The 19,499-nt window shown below is 39.2% G+C and overlaps 1 protein-coding gene across 1 annotated transcript; it reads right to left on the bottom strand.

Annotated features, from left to right (window-relative positions):
• Positions 1–14,276: 14,276 nt before the first annotated feature.
• CER1 (cerberus 1, DAN family BMP antagonist) lies at positions 14,277–16,904 on the bottom strand. The gene is made up of 2 exons (XM_020969772.2): positions 16,395–16,904; positions 14,277–14,714 (listed from the first exon to the last, which is right to left on the bottom strand). Exons 1-2 carry the CDS (start codon positions 16,902–16,904, stop codon positions 14,445–14,447), a joined length of 780 nt encoding a protein of 259 aa, XP_020825431.1. The 3' UTR covers positions 14,277–14,444.
• Positions 16,905–19,499: the final 2,595 nt, after the last annotated feature.

Genomic DNA, 19,499 nt, shown 5'->3' with positions numbered 1-19,499 from the left:
GGTAATTCAATCTAACAAACATTTATTAAGCGCCTACGGTGTGCATCGCATGGTACTCAGCACGAGGGGTTTTCAGGTAACCTTTGGACGGTCATCAGAGTATTAGATTTGGAGAGAGAATCACTTTCTCTTCCATTTCAGGCGTCGAGGTCACTTTTCCAAGCTGGGTCTCAATCTCTGCACCTGTAAAATGATTGGAGTGAAATATATCATCTCCAAGCGTTTCTCAAATCCCAATTTTATGATCCTCTTCTGTCTCCTACCCCCTAGCACGTCCTCGATTGATTTCGTTTTTGTTCCTAATGTCGTGGTTCTCTAGGTCACTCACGGAATCTTAAGCGTGAAAGACTTGGAGCATCACAGGATTTAGACCTGGAAGGGAGCTCACGGGGTGACCTAGTGGACCTCACTAATTTTGCAGAAGAGGACACTCATCTCCATAGACCTGCTCTGGGTCACCCAGGACAAGAAAGATCAGAGTCAGAATTCGAACCCATGTTCTCTGAATCCAAATCCTCTGCCCATTCCACAATATCACATAGCCTCTACCTCTTCCACCCCACTTCTGCCATATGCCAAAGGTCAAGAAAAGCAACCTAGCCTTTCCCAATTCAGGGCACAACTTATTTCAACCAGGTTTTCTTGTTTCTCAGTCAATCGGCAAGTATTTGTTAAGCTCCTTCTATGCGCCAGAAGCATATACATATGTGTTAAGGATATAAAGAAAAGGAGGGAGTAGTTCACAATCTAATGGGGAGACAACATGCAAATACATATGTACAAGCAAGATATATACAAGATAAATTGGATACAATCTCAAAGAGAAGCCGCTAAGATTTAGGAGGACTGGGTGTCTAGTTCCTTCACTTTTAACCTCTTTGGATGCCTCATTGTGGTAACTGTAGACTCTGAGCCGCTAAGCCTGTGAAATGAAAGTTCTATCAGGAGGACCCACTTGGAAAGGCTTTGAATCACAGAATGTCAAGAGTTAAGAGAGATCTCAGCGACTCTTTTGTCCAAGCCACATCCCCAAAAGGATTCATTCTCTGATATACTGGACAAATTACCATCAGCCTTTGCTTGAAGACCTCCAATGAGAAGAAACTGTCTACCTCCTTAAATAGTCCCTTCTATGTTTGGGCAGATTCATTTTTAGGATTTTTTTCCTAATATGAAATCTAAATTTATCTCTACATCTTCCACCTCAGGGTGAATTGCTTGTCTGTTACTGAGGTCCAGCTTTACCAAGTCTGAGTCTCATTACTGAAGGTCAATAATTAGCTTGGCCTCAGTAACTCAGGAAATTATCTATTAATGTAAGGATGAAATTACTATTTGCACCAATGATGAGAGTATTCACATTCAATGAAATAAAAGGTATTTTAAAGTTTGAAAAATGTCGGGACAGCTAGGTGGTGCAGTGGATAAAGCTTTGGAGTCTGGAGGACCTGAGTTCAAATCCAGCCTCAGACATTTGACACTTACTAGCTGTATGACCCTAGGCAAGTCACTTAACCCTGATTGCCTCACCAAAAAAAAAAGTCTCACTTTTCCTCTGGTACGAGTTGACTTCATCATTAAGCTAAGTCATAGGCATTCTGAGAGTCCATTGTAGGGAGTCCTCCCCACTTGGGAAGGCTGGGCACATTTGAGGTAATGCTGAGCCTTAGAGACTTCAGTAATAGGTAAAAATAACAATTACAATAAATGGTATGACACAATTCAAACCTCAGTCTGTGACCCTTCTCCTTACCCCTGACTTCTTAATATAAATCTTCCACTTCAGTTGGCTGGTTTATTCAATGCTGCCTTTCACATTCTGGCCTCACTTTAAGTTGCTCGCTTCTCTAAATGTATGCTCTGCCCCCCCCCACCTCCTTTCCATTTATCCGAATCTTCCCTATTCCTCAGAGCCTAGCTCAAATTTCATCTTTTCCTTGAAGCATTTACCTACCAACCTAGCCATAATAATTTCTCCCTTCCCTGAGTTCTTACTATGCTTATTTTCTCTACCATTCATGTGGGCTTACAACCTTAGTTAATAGTTACCAAGTTAGGACTGTAGTCAGATAACTAGATTAAAAACTGCCGCCAAGGATTGAATCTTAAGTATGCTATACTTAGCATAGTGTCTTAGCTGATGGAATAGGTGTGGGCAGGAAGGAAGCATTTATTAAGCACTTGCTCCCTAGCTTTGTGACCCTGGGCAAGTCACCTAACCCTGTTTGTCTCAGTTTCCTCATCTGTAAAGTGAACTGGAGAAGGAAAGGGCAAACCACTCCAATATCTTTGCCAGGAAAACCCCAAATGGGGTCACAAAGAGCCAGAAACTACTGACAATAACTGAACAAATGTGCCATACTGGAAATAAATACAAGAAAGAAAATTTCTACCCTCAAGTAGCTTACATACTAGTGGTGGGAGACACATATAGGAGGAAGTCAGTAAATATTTGATTCATGGATGGATTGGATCTGAGCTGGGTTACAATCTGAACTAATTAACCAGTTCCCTCATTCATATATAAACCATGATCAAAAACTACGTGTTATCTGAAAGATTTTGACTTACATAATTATATCCCAACGCAGTCAACAAAGTAGTGGCTGTATGACCCATGTGACCTTGGGGAAGTAACTTAAATTCTCTAGATTCCAGTCTCCTCATCTGAATTAGATGATATATGAAGTTCCTTCCAAGTTTAAATATATAAAATTATGCAACTGGGGATTTGTGGCTTACTTTGCTTAAAAAGAAAGGATAAAAGGAAATAATAAACAAAGGGTAGATTATAAGAATGAAGAGAAACAGGTACAAGTTGTTGGGTTTTTTCCTAAATAATATCATATTGCTTTCTTGCCTTCTAGGGCGAAATAGAAGGCTGCTTCATAGGCTATATGAGGGACAGCCTGCAAGATTATGTAGAGACTACAAGGGACTGCCCCAGAAGGCTAGGAACAAAATGCTTTTATTAAAGTTAGACTCTAATTCTTTGCGTTAGTGTAAGAGAGACCTTGGATTCTCAAAGGTTATGCCAGTAGAGCACAAGTTTTGGTAGATTTCTCCAATGGTAGGTTCAACAATGGAGTGTATATACACTCTCGGAAGATTAGGTTTGGAGAGGATCAGAAGCTGGGCCACCAGAGGTGTAATTATTTTTCCTTAGCAATTCGTGAAGATTGTCTCCTAAGGTGTAGAAGGGTAGCTATCTCTGTCAGTAGAAGGAATATCCACACAGACGAAATCATAGGTCTAAGTAAAGAAGGGATAACAGTCTATCAATAAGCATTTATTAATCTCCTACTACATGCCAGGCACAGGGCCTAGTATGGAGGGTACAAAGAAAGGCAAAAGCCAGCCCCCACCGTCAAAGACCTCACCTTCCAATGGGGAAGCCAACATTTAAATAACCGACTGCATGCAATATAGAAAGAAAGTAGATGGCAGGTGAGACAGCAGATCCTTTTTTGGCACCAGGGACAGCAAATACAAAGGGAAGGAGAGGGGAGATGAAACGTCATGTTCAAGAAAGTCAGTAAGGGTGCCATTGTGGCTAGATGTGTAGAGGGAAATAAAGTATATGAAGACTGGAAAGGAGGGAAGAGGTCAGATTATAAGGACCTTAAATTCTAAGCAATCAATCAATTAACAGGTGTTATTAAGTTCCTACTGTGTGTCAGGCACTGTGCTAGGTGGTGGAAATGAAACAATTCCCACTCATAGGGAGATTTATATTTGATCTTGGAGGTAGTTGAGAGCTGATGTAGTTTATGGAGCTGGGGGAGGGGGACTGCAGAGGGAGAGAGAAGGTGTGATTTGGGCAGACCTACAATTTAGGAAAATTACTAGCAACAGAGTGGAGCTTAGATTAATTAATAAGAGAAGTTTATATGGTACTTTTAATGGTTGCCAAGTGATTTATACACATTATGTCATTTGCTGTTAGGTTAGTTGTAGTAGTAGTTGGTTTGCAAAGCAGTTGGTTTGCAAAGCACTTTACACAAATCTGATTTAATCCTTGCAATAATCCCCTGTTATTTCCCCCATTTTATAGGTGAAGAAACTGAGGCTGAACTTGGTTAAGTGACTTGCAAATAAGTGTCTGAAGCAGGATTCAAATCTCTCAGACCATCTGACTCCAACTTCAGTCTTATTTCCAATACAGGGCACTACACTCTTCTGATGAACAAACTATTTTGAGGTATAGGGAACAGGGCAGAGTATTGAACAAGACAATGTTTATTAATGAAAAATAGTGAGAAAAGACAGAGTTTCAAGACACAGGTTAACGCTTTTTTGTTTTAAGTAAAAAGGTGGAATCTATTTGAATAATACAGGAGGGAATTATCACTAAATCAAATCTATGAGAACAGAACAGGGGAAAAAAAGACTATTCAATTCAGTCAGTTAAGTAGAATTTATTAAGTGCCTACTATGTTCCAGGCACTGTGCTAAGAGATTGAGATAGAAAGAAAGACAAAATGCAGTCCCAGATCTCCAGAAGTTCCCAGTCTCATGTGGGAGACAACATGGAAACAACTATGTCCAAACAAGATATGTGGAGGACAAATGGGAATAATTAACAGACAGAAGGCACTAAGATTAAGGAGGAATGATAAAGACTCTATACAGCAGACGCTTGAAGGAAGTCAAGGATGACAGCAGAGAAGAAGAGCTTTCCAGGCATGTGACATAGCCAGTGAAAACATTCACAGTTGGGAGCGTCTTGTTCAAGGAACAGCAAAGAAGTCAATGGCACTGGAGAGCAGAATTTGCAGAGGAGAATAAGGTGTAAGAAGACTGGAAAGGTAGGAAGGGACCAGGTTATGTATGAAGGACTTTAAAAGCCAAAAAAACCCACCAAAAACAATTCCACAAACATTTATTAATGACCTGCTACGTACAAGTAACTACATGAGACACTGAGGATGCCAAGATGAAGGGTGACATCCTCCCTGCCTTCTAGAGGCTTCAGTCCACTAAGACGAATATAAAATACACATACATATTACAAGCCAAAGTGTGATAGAGACAAAGAAAAAAATTCAAAGTATTCTAGGGAAATGTAAAAAAGGAGATAACCCTCTCCAGCTTCAGGGGGCAGCTAGGTGACAGTGGATACAGCATTGGGCTTAGAGTCAGGAAGACCTGAGTTCGAATTTAGCATCAGATCCTTATTAGCTGGGTGACTCTGGTCAAGTCACTTAACTCTTGTTTGTTAGCCTCAGTTTCCTTATTTGTGAAATGGGGATGATAATAGCACCTACCTCCCAGGGTTGTTGTGAGGGTCGAATGAGATAATCATTGTACAGCACTTAGCACAGTGCCAGACATACTAAGTCGTATATAAATAGTAGCTGTTATTATATGAAAATCAAATAAAAAACTTCCACTGACAGTGGCAGATTGGTCCAGTCTGAAGCCCTGAGCGCAAATAAATGTGTGAGGGAAGAGGCCCTTTCTGCTCTGACTCTTTAGCAAGGGACAAACTGACGTGGCAAAGGCTGTAGCAAGAGGTGGGATCTTAGGAAAGACTGCCTAAGAGGCCAACAGGCTGTAAGGAGAAAAGAATGGGTGGGATGAGAAGGCAATAGGAGAGTGATCTGAGCCAGCAAAGGATAAGGAGACAGCCCCCATCACTCATGTGGAGATAATGTTTGCTAAGGGAGCAAAATAGCCTCAGAGGAGAGCACGTGTACTTCAAGAAAAACCCAGGTGCCAGAGGAAATAATCACAGCACTTACTGCTGTGTTTTATGATTCTAAAGCACTTTAGCAAATTAACTTCTGTTAGTTTCCAAATGTACTAATTCACCTTACCCTCTTGGGGGCACATAAGTAATATTATCCCCAAATGAACCACACGTGGACAAATGCAGGCCACCATGAATTTGCTTTGACGTCATCTGGTTCCACATCCAGAAGCCTTTGCCTTACCTGGTTTATGTATACATAGATGCATATATACATATGCACACATGTATGCATGTGCGTATTGTATGTATGTATGTATACAGATATACTTTTATGCACATGCGTTACAGTATGTATGTATGTATATACGTCAATGCATTAACTGCTTTCATTTTTATATATTGTACTTCTAACAACCGGGTGAGGTAGGCGCTATGACTATTCATTCACTTTTTACAGATGAGGCCACTGAGGCCTCTCAGGGTCAGATAGCTAGTAAGTGTCTGAGATTTGAACCCACATCTCCCAGAATCCAAGTCTAACACCCTAAGCACACTGACTCTTAACAATTGTGGTAACAACAAATTTAAAGGACCTCCAGAGAGTATGTGTCGAGAAAGGAGAGGCATGGTGGCCTGGTAGACAAAAGCAGCAATGACTGCAAACACAGTGTGGTCTGGGGAAAGGGAACTGAGCCAAAAGATCTAGATTCTGGTCCTTCTTTTGCCCCTCCTTCTGTGTGTCATCTTGGACAGAGCCTGTACCTTCTCTATCTCTCAATCTGTATATAAAGTGGGGGAGGAGGAGTCACAAACCAAGGGGCTTGATGAGATTATTTCTAAGAGTCCTTCTAGCTCTAAAATTCTCTGACATAATGACACAATCCAGTCAGGCCTATGGTAAAAGGACCCCACTTCCTCTGAGGCAAAATTGGCTACTTAGATTTTTCATATCACTTGACTTTCTATTCCCAAATACACAGAATTTCTGCTTTCTCTTCCTTGACTAACAGTGTGGAATAAAGTAGATTTGTTCACTACCACTGCTGTAATTTCCCACAGATGTCACTCTTAAGCTCAGCCATCTCCCTGCAAACAGCCTGGCTGTTTTCTGTTCACTTCTCCTCCTTTCACATTTCCTGTTAGATGAAGAGCCTAGGGATTTATGGCAGCAAGGGATTATGCATGCAAATAGGAAAGCATTGTAGAAACCAGGTTTGGTAGAAAAGGAAAAACCTGTAGCCAGGAAACAAACCATGTGCCTTCATGGCTTATGAAAAAAACATTCTATGACAGATCCTTTTTCCTAGAGCATCCTGGGCACTGTGTTGTGTTGTTGTTTATGAATTGTCACGGGAGCCACCAGCTGTCATCATGAAAATCTTTTATTGGCACCCTGTAAATATTAAATCAGCATGCTAAAATCAGACCATGTGTAGCAGCAGCTGATGCCATTTTATGGGGACAATATTAGAAAGCCAACAGAAGTGTTGCACTACAACTCCCATGATTCCTATTTCTTACAGCTCCCCTAAAGCGTGAAGCTATGCTCCAATTTTAACTCTTTAATTATGGCAGGAGGGAATTTTACTGATCACTTACTCCTAGAGTAAATCTTATTCCACAAACCATTTTTATTGTTAATGATGTGTTTTCTCTTTGCTCATAATAATCATTGGAATTTGGATAGTGAGAATGAGAGGATGGTTTTCTTTGATGTTGTCCAGGAGGGAAGGAGGGACATTTCACCCTTCTCATAGTTAAAGAATGCGTGGGAGATCCCCAGGAAAGCTGTATGACCTGTCTGTTTCACCTTGGCTTGTGTGGGCCAAATGGAATGAATGTCTTGGCCTTTCATCTTTTGTGAAATCCACCCTAGGCTTGCCCTAGCCTGCCTACCTACAAAGTATGATTTGAGGAGTGTCAAAAGTACCACCATCTGCTTCCCAAAATATCTTCTCCACTAGCCTGCCATGTTGCCTGAAATTTTCACCATTAAGGTTACTCCTTAAGGCACTGTGTCTGTACAGCTCCTTTTAAATAAATTAACTGAATGAGCAACATCGTGTGATGATCAGCTATGAATGACTCAGCTCTTCTCAGCAACACAATGATACAGAACAAGTATGAAGGACTCACGAAGGAAAATGCTATCCACATCCAGATGAAGAAGTGATGGGACTCAAAATACAGATCGAAGCACATTTTTTTCGCTTACTTTATTCTTTCTCATGGTTTTATTTCCTTTTGATCTGTTTCTTCTTCCACAACTATGATGAATATGGAAATGTTTTACATGATAGCACATGTATAAACTATATCAAACTGCCTATCACTTTAAGAAGAGGAGAGGGAGAAGAATTTGAAACTCAAAATCCTGTAAAAATGAATGCTAAGAATTTTCTTGATATGTAATTGGGGGAAAAAATAAAATGCTATTTAAATTTAAAAAAAACGGAGTCCCCCCCCCATAAATATGTTAACTGAGGAAGAGTAACATTATTGTATATCAGATTGGCTCCATATTTAGCAGGGATCACAGTTCTGAGTGATTTGGAAGACAAATGAGGTAGGTTTGAGTTAGTAGGGAAGAAAGTCAGGAAAAGTTTCAATTAAAGAATCCTTAGTAGCTGCAGGCATTTCAAGGACACTGAGCTGGAGGGAACAAGGAGAAACAGAAGGGAAGAATCAGGTTTGAAAGCAGGGCAAGAGGGCAACAAAGTTAATTTTTTCTACTGAACAATTTTGTCGGGAATCAAGCAACCTGGAACCTACAACCATATTTGGAAATGATTGGGTGAATGAACACATAGAATTATTTGTTTCTGACATCTTTGCATTTGAAACCTCCTTCAGTACCATATCATTTCTACCTGATGCTAAGAATGGTCCTCTGTCTTCCAGGGCTGCTGTTAAGTAAAGTACTATGCATTGTAAAGCACCATATAAATGTGAATTTTATCATAATAATAATTATTATCATTATCATTCCATAGTAACCCCAAAAGTTTGGATTGTTATTCCTATTCTGGGATGTTAGTTAGAATAATAATTGCCATGAAACCAAATTCTTTCTCTTTCTGGGCATCCATCTGTGGGAAATGGGAATGTGGGAAGGGGAGATATGGGTCCAGATGTGACTTAGGGATCAACATAGGAGCTTACTTTTCCCCCTGTTTTCTGCCCGAAGGATGGGCAGAATGCAGGCTTCCTTGAAATGATGTAATGATGAGTAAAAATAAAAAGGAGTTACTGGAAATTCTTGTTCTTTGGAGGTTGGGTAAAGAACAGATCTTTCCATGGTCTGACACAAGGGAGGGAAGGGCAATACTCCCTCAGAGGAGATTGGCTCATGCTCCTACCAATGCATGCATCATTGGTGGCTTATTCCTGTCAGAGGAAAGAAAGAGAAAACTCAAAGGAATGAAAACCTCTGGCCCTCCTCACGGAAGAAGGGTAGAAGAATAGGGGTACATTTGGGGAGGCACACCTTTGGCAAACAAGAATTACAAGTTACTGGATCATTTCTTTACTTAAGTTTTATTACTCAGCTATTCTACTTAACTTTAAATTCTAAGTTAGGTGTAAAGCTTAGCCACCTCGGCATTGTGTGCTTAAAAAGTTTACCTTCCAAATCGGCTCCAGCCTTGTCCTCTCTAAACTGTACAACAAACTATTGCCAATTCATTTTCCCAAACCTATATTTTCATTATATCATTTGTCTTCTTGAGAATCTACCATGGCTCCCTATTTCCTAGAGACAAGGGTGTGCTGGAGCCAGCTCAATCTGGCTTAATGTGAACATTTAAACTTTGGGTTTGACTTATTGTTTTATTGATTTTCTAGATTTAAGGAAGTGTTTAGAGTACAGATTAATCTTAAAAATGTGTCCTGCTTACATTTTTTCCCTAGATAGGTGGTTGTGAGGCATTTACCTTCATACCCTGGTACGAGATAAGGTTTAAAAGCCATATGTATTTTTTCCTCAATGACCTTCTACAATCAGATCCCTAGCTATTTTTCCATGACTCACACACATAAATCCTTCGTTTCAACCAAACTAACATATTATATACCTTTTGTTTTCCTGTCTCCATTCTTTTCCTTATGCTGTTTCCTCCACTTAAAACACTATTCCCTCCTGCCTATGGTTACCTACTAAAATACTACTCAACTTAAGGCTCAGCTTGCGTTGCCTTCTCCAGGAAGCCTTCTCTGATCGCTGTAACTTTGAGCATACCCCAAAGCTGTCCTGGGTTCTCTTCCCTTTCTCTCTCTAATAGGTACTCTTCTCTCTCTTTACTAGGCAGCCCAAACTCAACATGTCCAAAACAAAATTCATTATCTTTCCAACAAAATGCACTCCTCCTCTGACCTTTCCTATTTCTATTGAGGACATCGTCATCCTTTCAGTCACCCAGGTTGACAAGCTTAGAGAGAGTCATCCTCAACTCCTCATGCTGCCCCACTCCATATAACCAATCCATTGACAAGGCTTGTCATTTTTACCTCCACAACATCTCTCGTATACATCTTCTTCTCATTACTTATGACAATTCTGGTATATCTTTGTGTACTGTATGCCATCAATCATAACTCTACCCTATCTCTCATGTTTATTCTCTCTTCCTCATTTTCATGCCACTTGTTTCAGGTCCTCATTGCCACACACCTAGATTACTGCAATAATCTCTTAACTGGACTTCTACCACAGTCTATTGTTTCTTCAATCCATTCTTTAGACAGCAGTCAGATTAACTTTTCTGATGCACAGGTCTACTCTGAAGGCATATGGTGACCAATGCTTGATGATGCTTCTGATGTCAGTATCATAATTTAAATGAGTACAAGAGGAATTGGGCATATTTTCCATTTTTTAGAAAATTTTTACTTACCTGCCACGTAACTTTTTAGGGACAGAGTAATTAAGCTCAGATCTTCTAGGCCCAAACTAATTCTATTTCTCCCTTGCCTGTCCGTAATGTTAGAAGCATGGTACTGTTATGTCTTGCTTGAAAAATATCATTGTTCCCTATTGCCTACAAAGTGGAGTCAAACTCCTTAGCTTAGCATTTAGGCTCTCTCTCTTCAGACATATTTCATGCTATTTCCCTACATTTATTCTACCTGGTAGCCAAATTGGATTCTCCTTGCTGTTTCCCAGATGGACCATGAGCTTTCCCACTTCTGTGCTACTGCTCACATTGCCCTTTCCCCCTAACATGCTTACCTCCTATACATCTTTTAAGGACCATCTCAAAGGCTACCTTCTTCAACAAGCCAGAAATAATTTCTCCTTCCTCTGAACTCCTTTAGTATTTCACCTATTGTATTGTCACATTTTTCTTTGTATTATAGCTATGGAAATTAGTCTCATCTCCTCCTGCAAGACTATAAACTCTATCAGAGCAAGAACTATGTCTAATTCATCCTTCATCCTCCGTAGCACTTTGCTTATGGTAAGCAATCAATATGCATTTGTTTAGTTTTTTAAATCATCTTATGATTTTTAAACACAAGTGAAAGATGGGCTATTTAAAAAAAGAAATATCAGATATGGCATAAATTGTGTGACAAAAAAAAATCTCTCTGTAAGGCTAGTGGAAGAAATATATACATACGCAATCAGGAGACATGGAAGACTTTGAAACCAAAAGCATGATCCAATTGGCTGAGAAAGGACCACATTATCAGGCATAGTCAATTGAAGACTGGACAGCTGGTCAATAGCTTTTGGCACCAAAATATATTGACCAGCTGGGAGGTCGTTAACGCTGAACAGTTTTATCCTTATGATCACATCTTGGCCAATTAGATTGTCTTTGGACACCAAAGGGTGTAATATTTTCAGATATAAATGTCACATGTATAGCCATGTTGTGAGTATGATATGTATGCAAATGTGTTATAGAATATACCCTGTCTGGCTGCACTGGCTTCTTCAGTAGGCCCTGTTAGTTTTTCAGTTACAAAGTAAATAGGCTAAAAATATAAACTGATTTATTTAAAAACAAAAGCAAAACACAACTAATGAGCCATTATACTAGGGGAATCTGTCATAATTTATGCCAGTTTAAATCCTGGGGTTCCTACAAAAACTATCCAAAAAATCAAGTGAATTCTTTGAGAAATGAGACAAGGGCAAGATGGAAGTCAGTGATAAAGGCATAGATGAACTTCGGAAGAGAGTTTTCTCTGTTAATGTTGGGATACTTTGTTTTCCTTTTTATGATGATACTGTTATTGTGCATCAAGCCCCAGGACACTACAGGGCCTCCTCGATGAGATACATGAATATTCAAAAGAGGTTGGCTTAATAATTTACAAAGAAAAAGCTGAATGTATGAAAAGCTATCTAATGTGCAGGCTGTGTCTTATAGTAGGATGGCCAGCCAATCCATTGAGTTAGTACATCAATATTAACTGAAATGTATGGATATATTTCTATATATCTGGGACAAACAGAAAAGGTGGAGAATTACATAGAAGGAAGAGAAAATGATGGTTTGGATTTGGGAAATTGTAAAGGGCTTTCCACAAACACAAGCTGCTCCCTGGGACAAAAAGCCATTTTTCACTGTAGCTTCTAGAAAACCACATTTTGCAAAGATTTTAAATTGAGGGTGCCTTAAGAAACAATGGAGAGACACATGGTATGTAGAAGCAGATCACAACAAATTTGTGGCGATGCTCTGCACAGTGGTTATGTAATGAATATCATGGAGGAACTACCTAAAGGAAAAGGAATTAAGCTAGTCAGGTACTACCCTGGTATTCACAAAACATAAAAAGACCTAGAGAAATGTCTCTGCTGCACAATCCTGTAGGGAAGGTGAATGGGAGAACATGGACAAAAATTTGCACAGCATGAGAAGGCATGGCTGCATTGTGATCTGCACCAATGAAAGGGATACCCACATTGAAGGTATCAGAGATCCATTAAGGTATAAATGAAAACAAATCATTCACAAACTCAAAGACAAGTCATCACTCTGGGAATGGCTGCTGTACAATAGGTATATATTATATAAAACAAAAAACTTTGCACAGAGAATACATATTGCTGTCAAGATCACAAAAAGCAGACTGAGAGAGATAAGAGCAAAAAGATGAACGAATGGGAAGTTATAAGCAAAAAACTTTGTACAGGGTGATAGCACTAAGCACATACATGTGGGCTATTTTACAAATGGCACAGAAAAGCAGCATGGTTTACTGGAAAATCCCTCAGTTTGGAACTTAAGTGCTGGTCTATGTGCCAGGGCCAGTAAACTTGGGACACTGGAAAGATTACTTCCTGGACAGGGAATCAGGATAAATTGGTTCAAATTCTACCCTGACTATACCTGTGTGATCTTGGGCAGGTCATTTCCTTGGTCTCAGTTTGATCATCTATAAAGATGTGATGATTGCATTAAACGATTTTGAGGTGTCTTCTAGCTCTAACATTTTAGATAATGATAAAATGAGAAGTTTAAAAACTTGTAACAAATTTTTTTTCCAGATTCCAATACTGGCCATTTCCCCCCAATTTCATTGAGTTTATATGATTTATAATTGCATCACTTCATAACTGATATACACATATTGCATTTTCTACATTAGAAGAAAATCTTCATCTAAACCTAGATATGCCATCTGCTAACTAAATCAAAAACTTGCTGTTGTTCAGGCCTACCTGATTCTTCGTAACCCCATGGATTAATAACACGGCAATACGACTGTCCATGGGGTTTTCTTGGCAAAGATATCGTAGTGATTTTCCACTTCCTTCTCCAGTAGATTAAAGGCAAACAGAGGTTAAATGACTTGCCCAGGGTCACACAGCTAACAAGTGTCTGAGACTGGATTTGAACTCAGGTCTTCCTAACTCTGGACCCAGCAGCTCTATCCACTAAGCCACTTAGCTACCTCTAAAAACTTACTTTCATTTAATCTTTATTTGCCCACAGGCATGTAGTTGATACTGGTGGTGAATCCCCTTTCACCTACAAACTCTGAAGAATTATTTCAACATTTAATTAAATTCAAGATGAATTTATTAAATGCATACTGTATGATAGGCAATGTTCTAGTCACTAGAGACATAAAGTTAAAGGCAAACTAGACCTAGCTCTCCAAGAGCTTATAATCTACTAGCGGGAACACTGTGCAAACCTAGGGTTCTCAACATTCTTTTGTCACAGACCCTTTTGGCAGTCTGGTAAATCCTATTGACTTCTTCTCAGGATCATGCTTTTAAATGCATAGTTAAAACATCTAGGATTACAAAGGAAGACAAAAGTTAGTGAAAACAAAAATGTATTTTTTCCCAAGTTCACATCTCCCCTGAAATCTATGGTCTGAAGACCCCAGATTCTGTGATGTAAACAGAGACAAAAATACAAATATATGCAAAAAAGTAACTTTTGGTACACAAGCAACAATGTGTGGGCTGCAAGTCACAAAAGATCATGTTAGTTGAGATATGAAGCCCATGAAGTCAATCTGAGTCTTCTCGAAGAAGAGAGACAACTTAACATGGGAAGAAGGACCCCAAGCTAGAGACCAGACAAATTGTCCTCATATCCATGGAAATATTCAGTCAACTGACAAAGGCCGAATACAATTGGGCTTCTCCCCATTGTCACAGGTGGTTGGCTATTAAAGGCCAATTTGTTTACCTTTGTTTCATTTTTGGCTTCTGGGAGAGGAGAACATTGGCCCCAAATTCACAAAATCGTGCTTGAACAGATTAATTCTGGCTATATTTTCATGCATGAGAGTCAGAATGAAGATGCTCCTCGTCTTGACCTTGCTTGACTTTACACTGACATTCCTCCACAATCATCACCACCTTGGCCACAGGGTTGGGTCCAGTGCACTTCAACAGTAATTCTTTTGTTGTGAACTTGGTAGGTGAACAGTGGGAACAGAAGGCATGGTGATGAGCTGTAGCCTCAGAAGGACGAAGGGACCGACATTTCCCAAAGCATAAGTTGTTTTGAATGACTACATTTTCACAGTCGTCATGTACGATTGTCTAAAAAGGCAAATGGGTTTCAATTACTGATTAACCAGTCATTTTAACATAGATCTGATAGCTAGCAATAGCTTCACTCTGGTTAAAAAACACCCTCTGATGTAAGACAGAGAAATAAAGACCCAAATCTCAAAAGCCTTTCCCATCAACTTTCGAATAGACTTATACTTTAGAACTAGCTCAAAACAGCTTTCTCCGTTGAATAAATCATTTTGTAAAAATTAGCCTTTGGAAAGAGCTAATACTAAAAGAAATGTTGTACTTTACCTTTTAACACACGCAGAAATACTGAATGTGTTAGACTTTTTATTTGGGAGGTACCAATCAACATTATTCTATTATCTATTTTATAACACATAATTTTAAAGCTTAAAACATAACAAGCTTCATTCTCCTCTATTTTGAAGAGCTTGTAAATTCACCATGTGGCAGAGATGTTGTAAATACATGGAAATTCCCACTGAGATTATAATATTTTGCCCCCACGTGATCCTGTCTACCTGGCCTCATGTGTCCTTCAAAATATGGAAATATTGAATTTTTTCATTTTAATTTAATTAGCAATAGATTCAAAATAAGAGTTGAGAAGGGAATCTGACTGCCTGCTTCTTATGAGCAATTTTTCTAATTGCCCACAGGCTACAAAGCGGTCATTATTATTTCATAATTGACTTGTCATTGTTACATACCCTTGCCTTCTCAGGCAGAATGCCTTCTACAGTCAATTACCTTGTAATACTGTCTGCTTTAATTGGCTACCATTACTAGACTATAAAATTTTAAGGGACATGGTGTTGCTTTCAGTTCAGCATCCCTACCTTTGAGAACTTGCTTCCCAACCTGTCACATCTGTAACTCAGACTTCTCATTTTTTATTTAATATTCGGAATGTAGGAACACCCAGATTGGAAAAAGAGGATCATAGAATGTGATTTTATCTTCATAATGTCGACTAGTAATGATAACCATGAATTAGCTCACATAACAGCAATTAGGAGCGCTGTTTGGAGGTATGTTTCTCTGCTGTCTTATACGAATAGAAGCCCTCTCTCCTTCCTTCTCAACACAAAAGGAAGAGTGAAGCCTATTTCCAATAATGTTAATTGTTAGTATTTTCAGTATCATCTCTTCTACTTTTTTACCATTAGCTATGTATCAAGATAACACTAGAAAGTCTCTGAGGAAATTGATAAAGGACTAATAATAGTAAAAACAGTAATGGCTTACATTTACATAGAGTTTTATAGTTACAAAAGCATTTCCCATTGTGTAAACGAAGTCATTATTTTAAAAGAGACCTTGATTTATGACTGAAGACCAAAACTAAGAGCTCAGAGAGTCAAATCCATTTCCAGTAATGTTAATTATTAGTATTTTTGGCATCGTAATCATTCCTACTGTTGTACCATTAGCCCCTCATCAAGATAAAGCTAGAAAGTATCGGAGGAAATTGATGAAGGAATAACAACAATAACAATAACACATAGTAGTAGTATTAATAGCTTTCTTTTATATAGAGTTTTATAGTTGTAAAGCGCTTCCCATACATTATATCAGCAAAGTCACTGCTTTAATAGAGACTTTGGTTTATGACTGAACCCTGAAACTGTGAGCTCAGAGAGAAGGGTATGTGGACCAGGCAAATTCAATCCTGATCTTCTATTTCATTCTAGTACTTACCTGGGAGAAGGGTACCGTCCTGCAGGTCTCCTGGTACACTTCATTGCTTTTGATGGGCAGGATGACCTCCTGTGAAGCTGAGCTCTTTCTGAACAAGAAGAAGTGCCAGAATTTTTGTGCTTCTTCCTGGAGATGGGGTTTCTCGATTTCCTTGCCATCAGGTTCAGCATTTGCTGGAGTCCTAGGTCTGAAGGCCTCTCTAGCAGGATCCCTTATGTCCAGATGCCTCTCTGGCTTCTGTTTTTCAGAGGTATACATGAACCTGAATAACATGTCTTTCTGCTCTTTGGGAGTTTCTGTCAGCTCAGGGTCTATCAGGTGGGGTATGGCTACAAACAAATCTGGCTTTTCTTGGGACTCCTCAAAAACGTCTGTCGATAGTGCTCCGAAGCCCTGATCATCTGCAGCATGAGAGGGATGCTGGATCTTCTTGTCTATGCCGGTCAGCATTTGTTGCCTGGACTCTCCCAGACCTGAGATCACCAGCAGCTGAAGCAGCAGGAGATACATGCTTTTTTCTTCAAGTTATTTTCTAGTTTCTAAGATGGTAGGGGGAAAGGAAAGACGAGGACAATTCAGTGGATTTTGCCTAGAAAGAGGAAGTGGCTATATATAAGACTTCCTTGGTGGTGGTGGGAAAGCAGATGGCCTAGAGTCTGGCAAAATAAACAGATCTCTTGTTGACTTCAATTATGAAGTGCTAATGGCTTCCTGCTTTTTTTCTTGTGTTTTGTGTATTTTCGAAGACCCTAGTGAAAGCCTATTACCTAGGGGGTAATTAGCTAAAGTTTAGATGCATTGTTTAGCTATTGTCTAGGAGCTAAGAGAAGTTCTAAAATGTGTATTGGTTCAATCAACTAATTGTTGGGCTTTATTTCCCGTACTCTAAACCAAGAAGTGTTATCAACAGCTGGTTGGTTATGCATTGTACTGTTTGGAGAACTACTTCAAGAATCAATTATCTTTTTCTCAGGAAATATACTTTGCAGCGTGGGCTTTTTGAATCTCTTGTGTCATTACAAAATGTATCAATACATTTTTAAAAACAATTGGGGGAGAGAGAATTAGTATTTTTAATCATTAAAATATCTAAGACAAATCTGAATACATTACTGTGATATTGTGGAAAGAATATTTTACTAACTTGTCTCTTCTCCCTGTACTCTCCTTGGCAAACTGTATCACTTCCCATGGGTTTAACTATCATCTCTCTGCATATAATTCCCAGATCTCTAGATCTAGCCCCATTCTCTTCCCTGAGCTTTATTTTCCTGATAGATATTTCGAACTGGATGTCCCAAAGATAACTTAAATCCAACCTGTCCAAAAGTGAACCCATCATCTTTTCCCTTAACCCTGCCCTCCTCTAAACTTCCCTATTTCTGTCACACCATTTTTAGAGTCTCCCAGTTTTGTAACCTAAGCATTATCCTTGACTCCTCACTCTTCCTTGCCTTACATATCCAATCAGTTGCCCAAGTTTTACATCTCTCCACTTGAAAAGCTATCACCTTAGGCTAGTCCCTTATTACCTCTTTCCTGGATTATTGAAACAGACTCCTAATTGGTCTCCCAGTCTCAAGTCTTTCCCCAATATAGTATATTCTACATACGTTCAACAAAGTAACTTTCTTTGAGAGCAGATTGACCACCTGATTCTCCTACTCAACCAATTCTGGGGCTTCTTATTGCCTCTAGGATAAAAAAATAAACTCTTCATTTAACATACTTTTATTTAACAGACACACATCCATATGCATACATATATGTGGTTATATATATGGAGACAGACAGACAGAGAGACAGGGAGAGAGAGAGAGAGAGAGAGAGAGAGGAGAGAGAGAGAGAGAGAGAGAGAGAGAGAGAGAGACGGAGGAGAGAGAGAAAGACAGAGACAGAGAGACAGAAACAGAACTAGATGGCAGTGAATAGAATGCTGCCTGGATTCAGGAAGACCTGAGTGCAAATGTGACTTCAGACACTTACTGGTGTGTGACCTTGGGCAAGTCAACTTGTTTGCCTAGGAAGCAGCTAGGTGGCTCCGTGAATAGAGCACTGGGCCTAGAGACGGGAAGACCTGAGTTTAATTACAGACACTTACTAGCTTACTAACTGTGTGACTCTGGGCAAGTCACTTAACCTCTGTTTGCCTAAATCCACTGGAGGAGGAAATAGAAAACCACTCCAGTCTCATTGCCAAGAAAACCCCACGAACAGTATGGCCCATGGGGTCACAACTGAACAACACCACCAAACCATTTGTGTTCTTTCATAATCTGGCTCCAATTTGCCTTTCTAGATTTGCTTTCTATTACTTCCCTTCATATTCTACATTCCACCCAAACTGTTCCTTAATTTCCTCTCATTCTGTTCCACCTCTGCACATTCTCCATGCCTCTCCTATCTCTGCCTGTCAAAATCCTTCTCTTGTTTCAAGGCCCTGGCTCCAGTTCCAACTCTTCAGTGAAAGCTTCTCTCCTTGCTCAACTAACTCTCTTCTATCTAACAATTTATTCAGCAAACCCCCTTTAAGCATCTGCTTTATGCAAAGTATAGGGCTAGGCATTATGCTTACAAAGATAAGAACAAAAAGCATTCTCTAAGGTCCTTAGAGGTAAGAAACAGCTAAGAAAACACACAAGGATTTGAAAAAGAAGAGATCACGAATAATTCAGGAGATCAAGAAAAGTCTCCTTTAAGGCAGGAAGGACTTTGAATTTAAATTTGGGTTTGGTTGGGGTATTTTTGTTTGTTTGTTTTTGTTTTTGTTTTTGTTTGCTTTATTTATTTATTTTGGTGAGGCAATCAGGGTTAAGTGACTTGCTCGGGGTCACACAGTGAATTTACATTTGTTTAAAAAATATTGTGATAACTGTATTTCAGTATAATTGGTTTCCTTGTCTATTTAATTTTATGTATTTAAAATCATTTTCCAAAGAAGTGATCCACAGGCTTTACCAAACTTCCAAAAGGGGCTTTGATCTTAAAAAATAATTTTAGGAGTTTTGTTGTTGTTGTTGTTGTTTTTAAAAAAAAAAGGTTAAGAACCAGGGCCTTAAGGAGTGGTATCTGAGCTAAGCTTTGAAGGATGCTAAGGATTTTAAG

Source organism: Phascolarctos cinereus, unplaced genomic scaffold (assembly GCF_003287225.1).
Source record: "Phascolarctos cinereus isolate Bilbo 61053 unplaced genomic scaffold, phaCin_HiC Scaffold_4;HRSCAF=312, whole genome shotgun sequence".
NCBI classification, from domain to species: domain Eukaryota; kingdom Metazoa; phylum Chordata; class Mammalia; order Diprotodontia; family Phascolarctidae; genus Phascolarctos; species Phascolarctos cinereus.
The sequence above is the reverse complement of the archived record's forward strand: the minus strand, read 5'-3'. Positions and strand labels throughout refer to the sequence as shown.

Bases quoted from the DNA above. Each gene is read 5' to 3' on its own strand.
- CER1 (XM_020969772.2), bottom strand. From the start codon at position 16,904: ATGTATCTCCTGCTGCTTCAGCTGCTGGTGATCTCAGGTCTGGGAGAG. The intron at 14,715-16,394 runs GTAAGTACTAGA...TTGCCTTTTTAG, and splicing joins GGACGGTACCCTTCTCCCAG to ACAATCGTACATGACGACTG.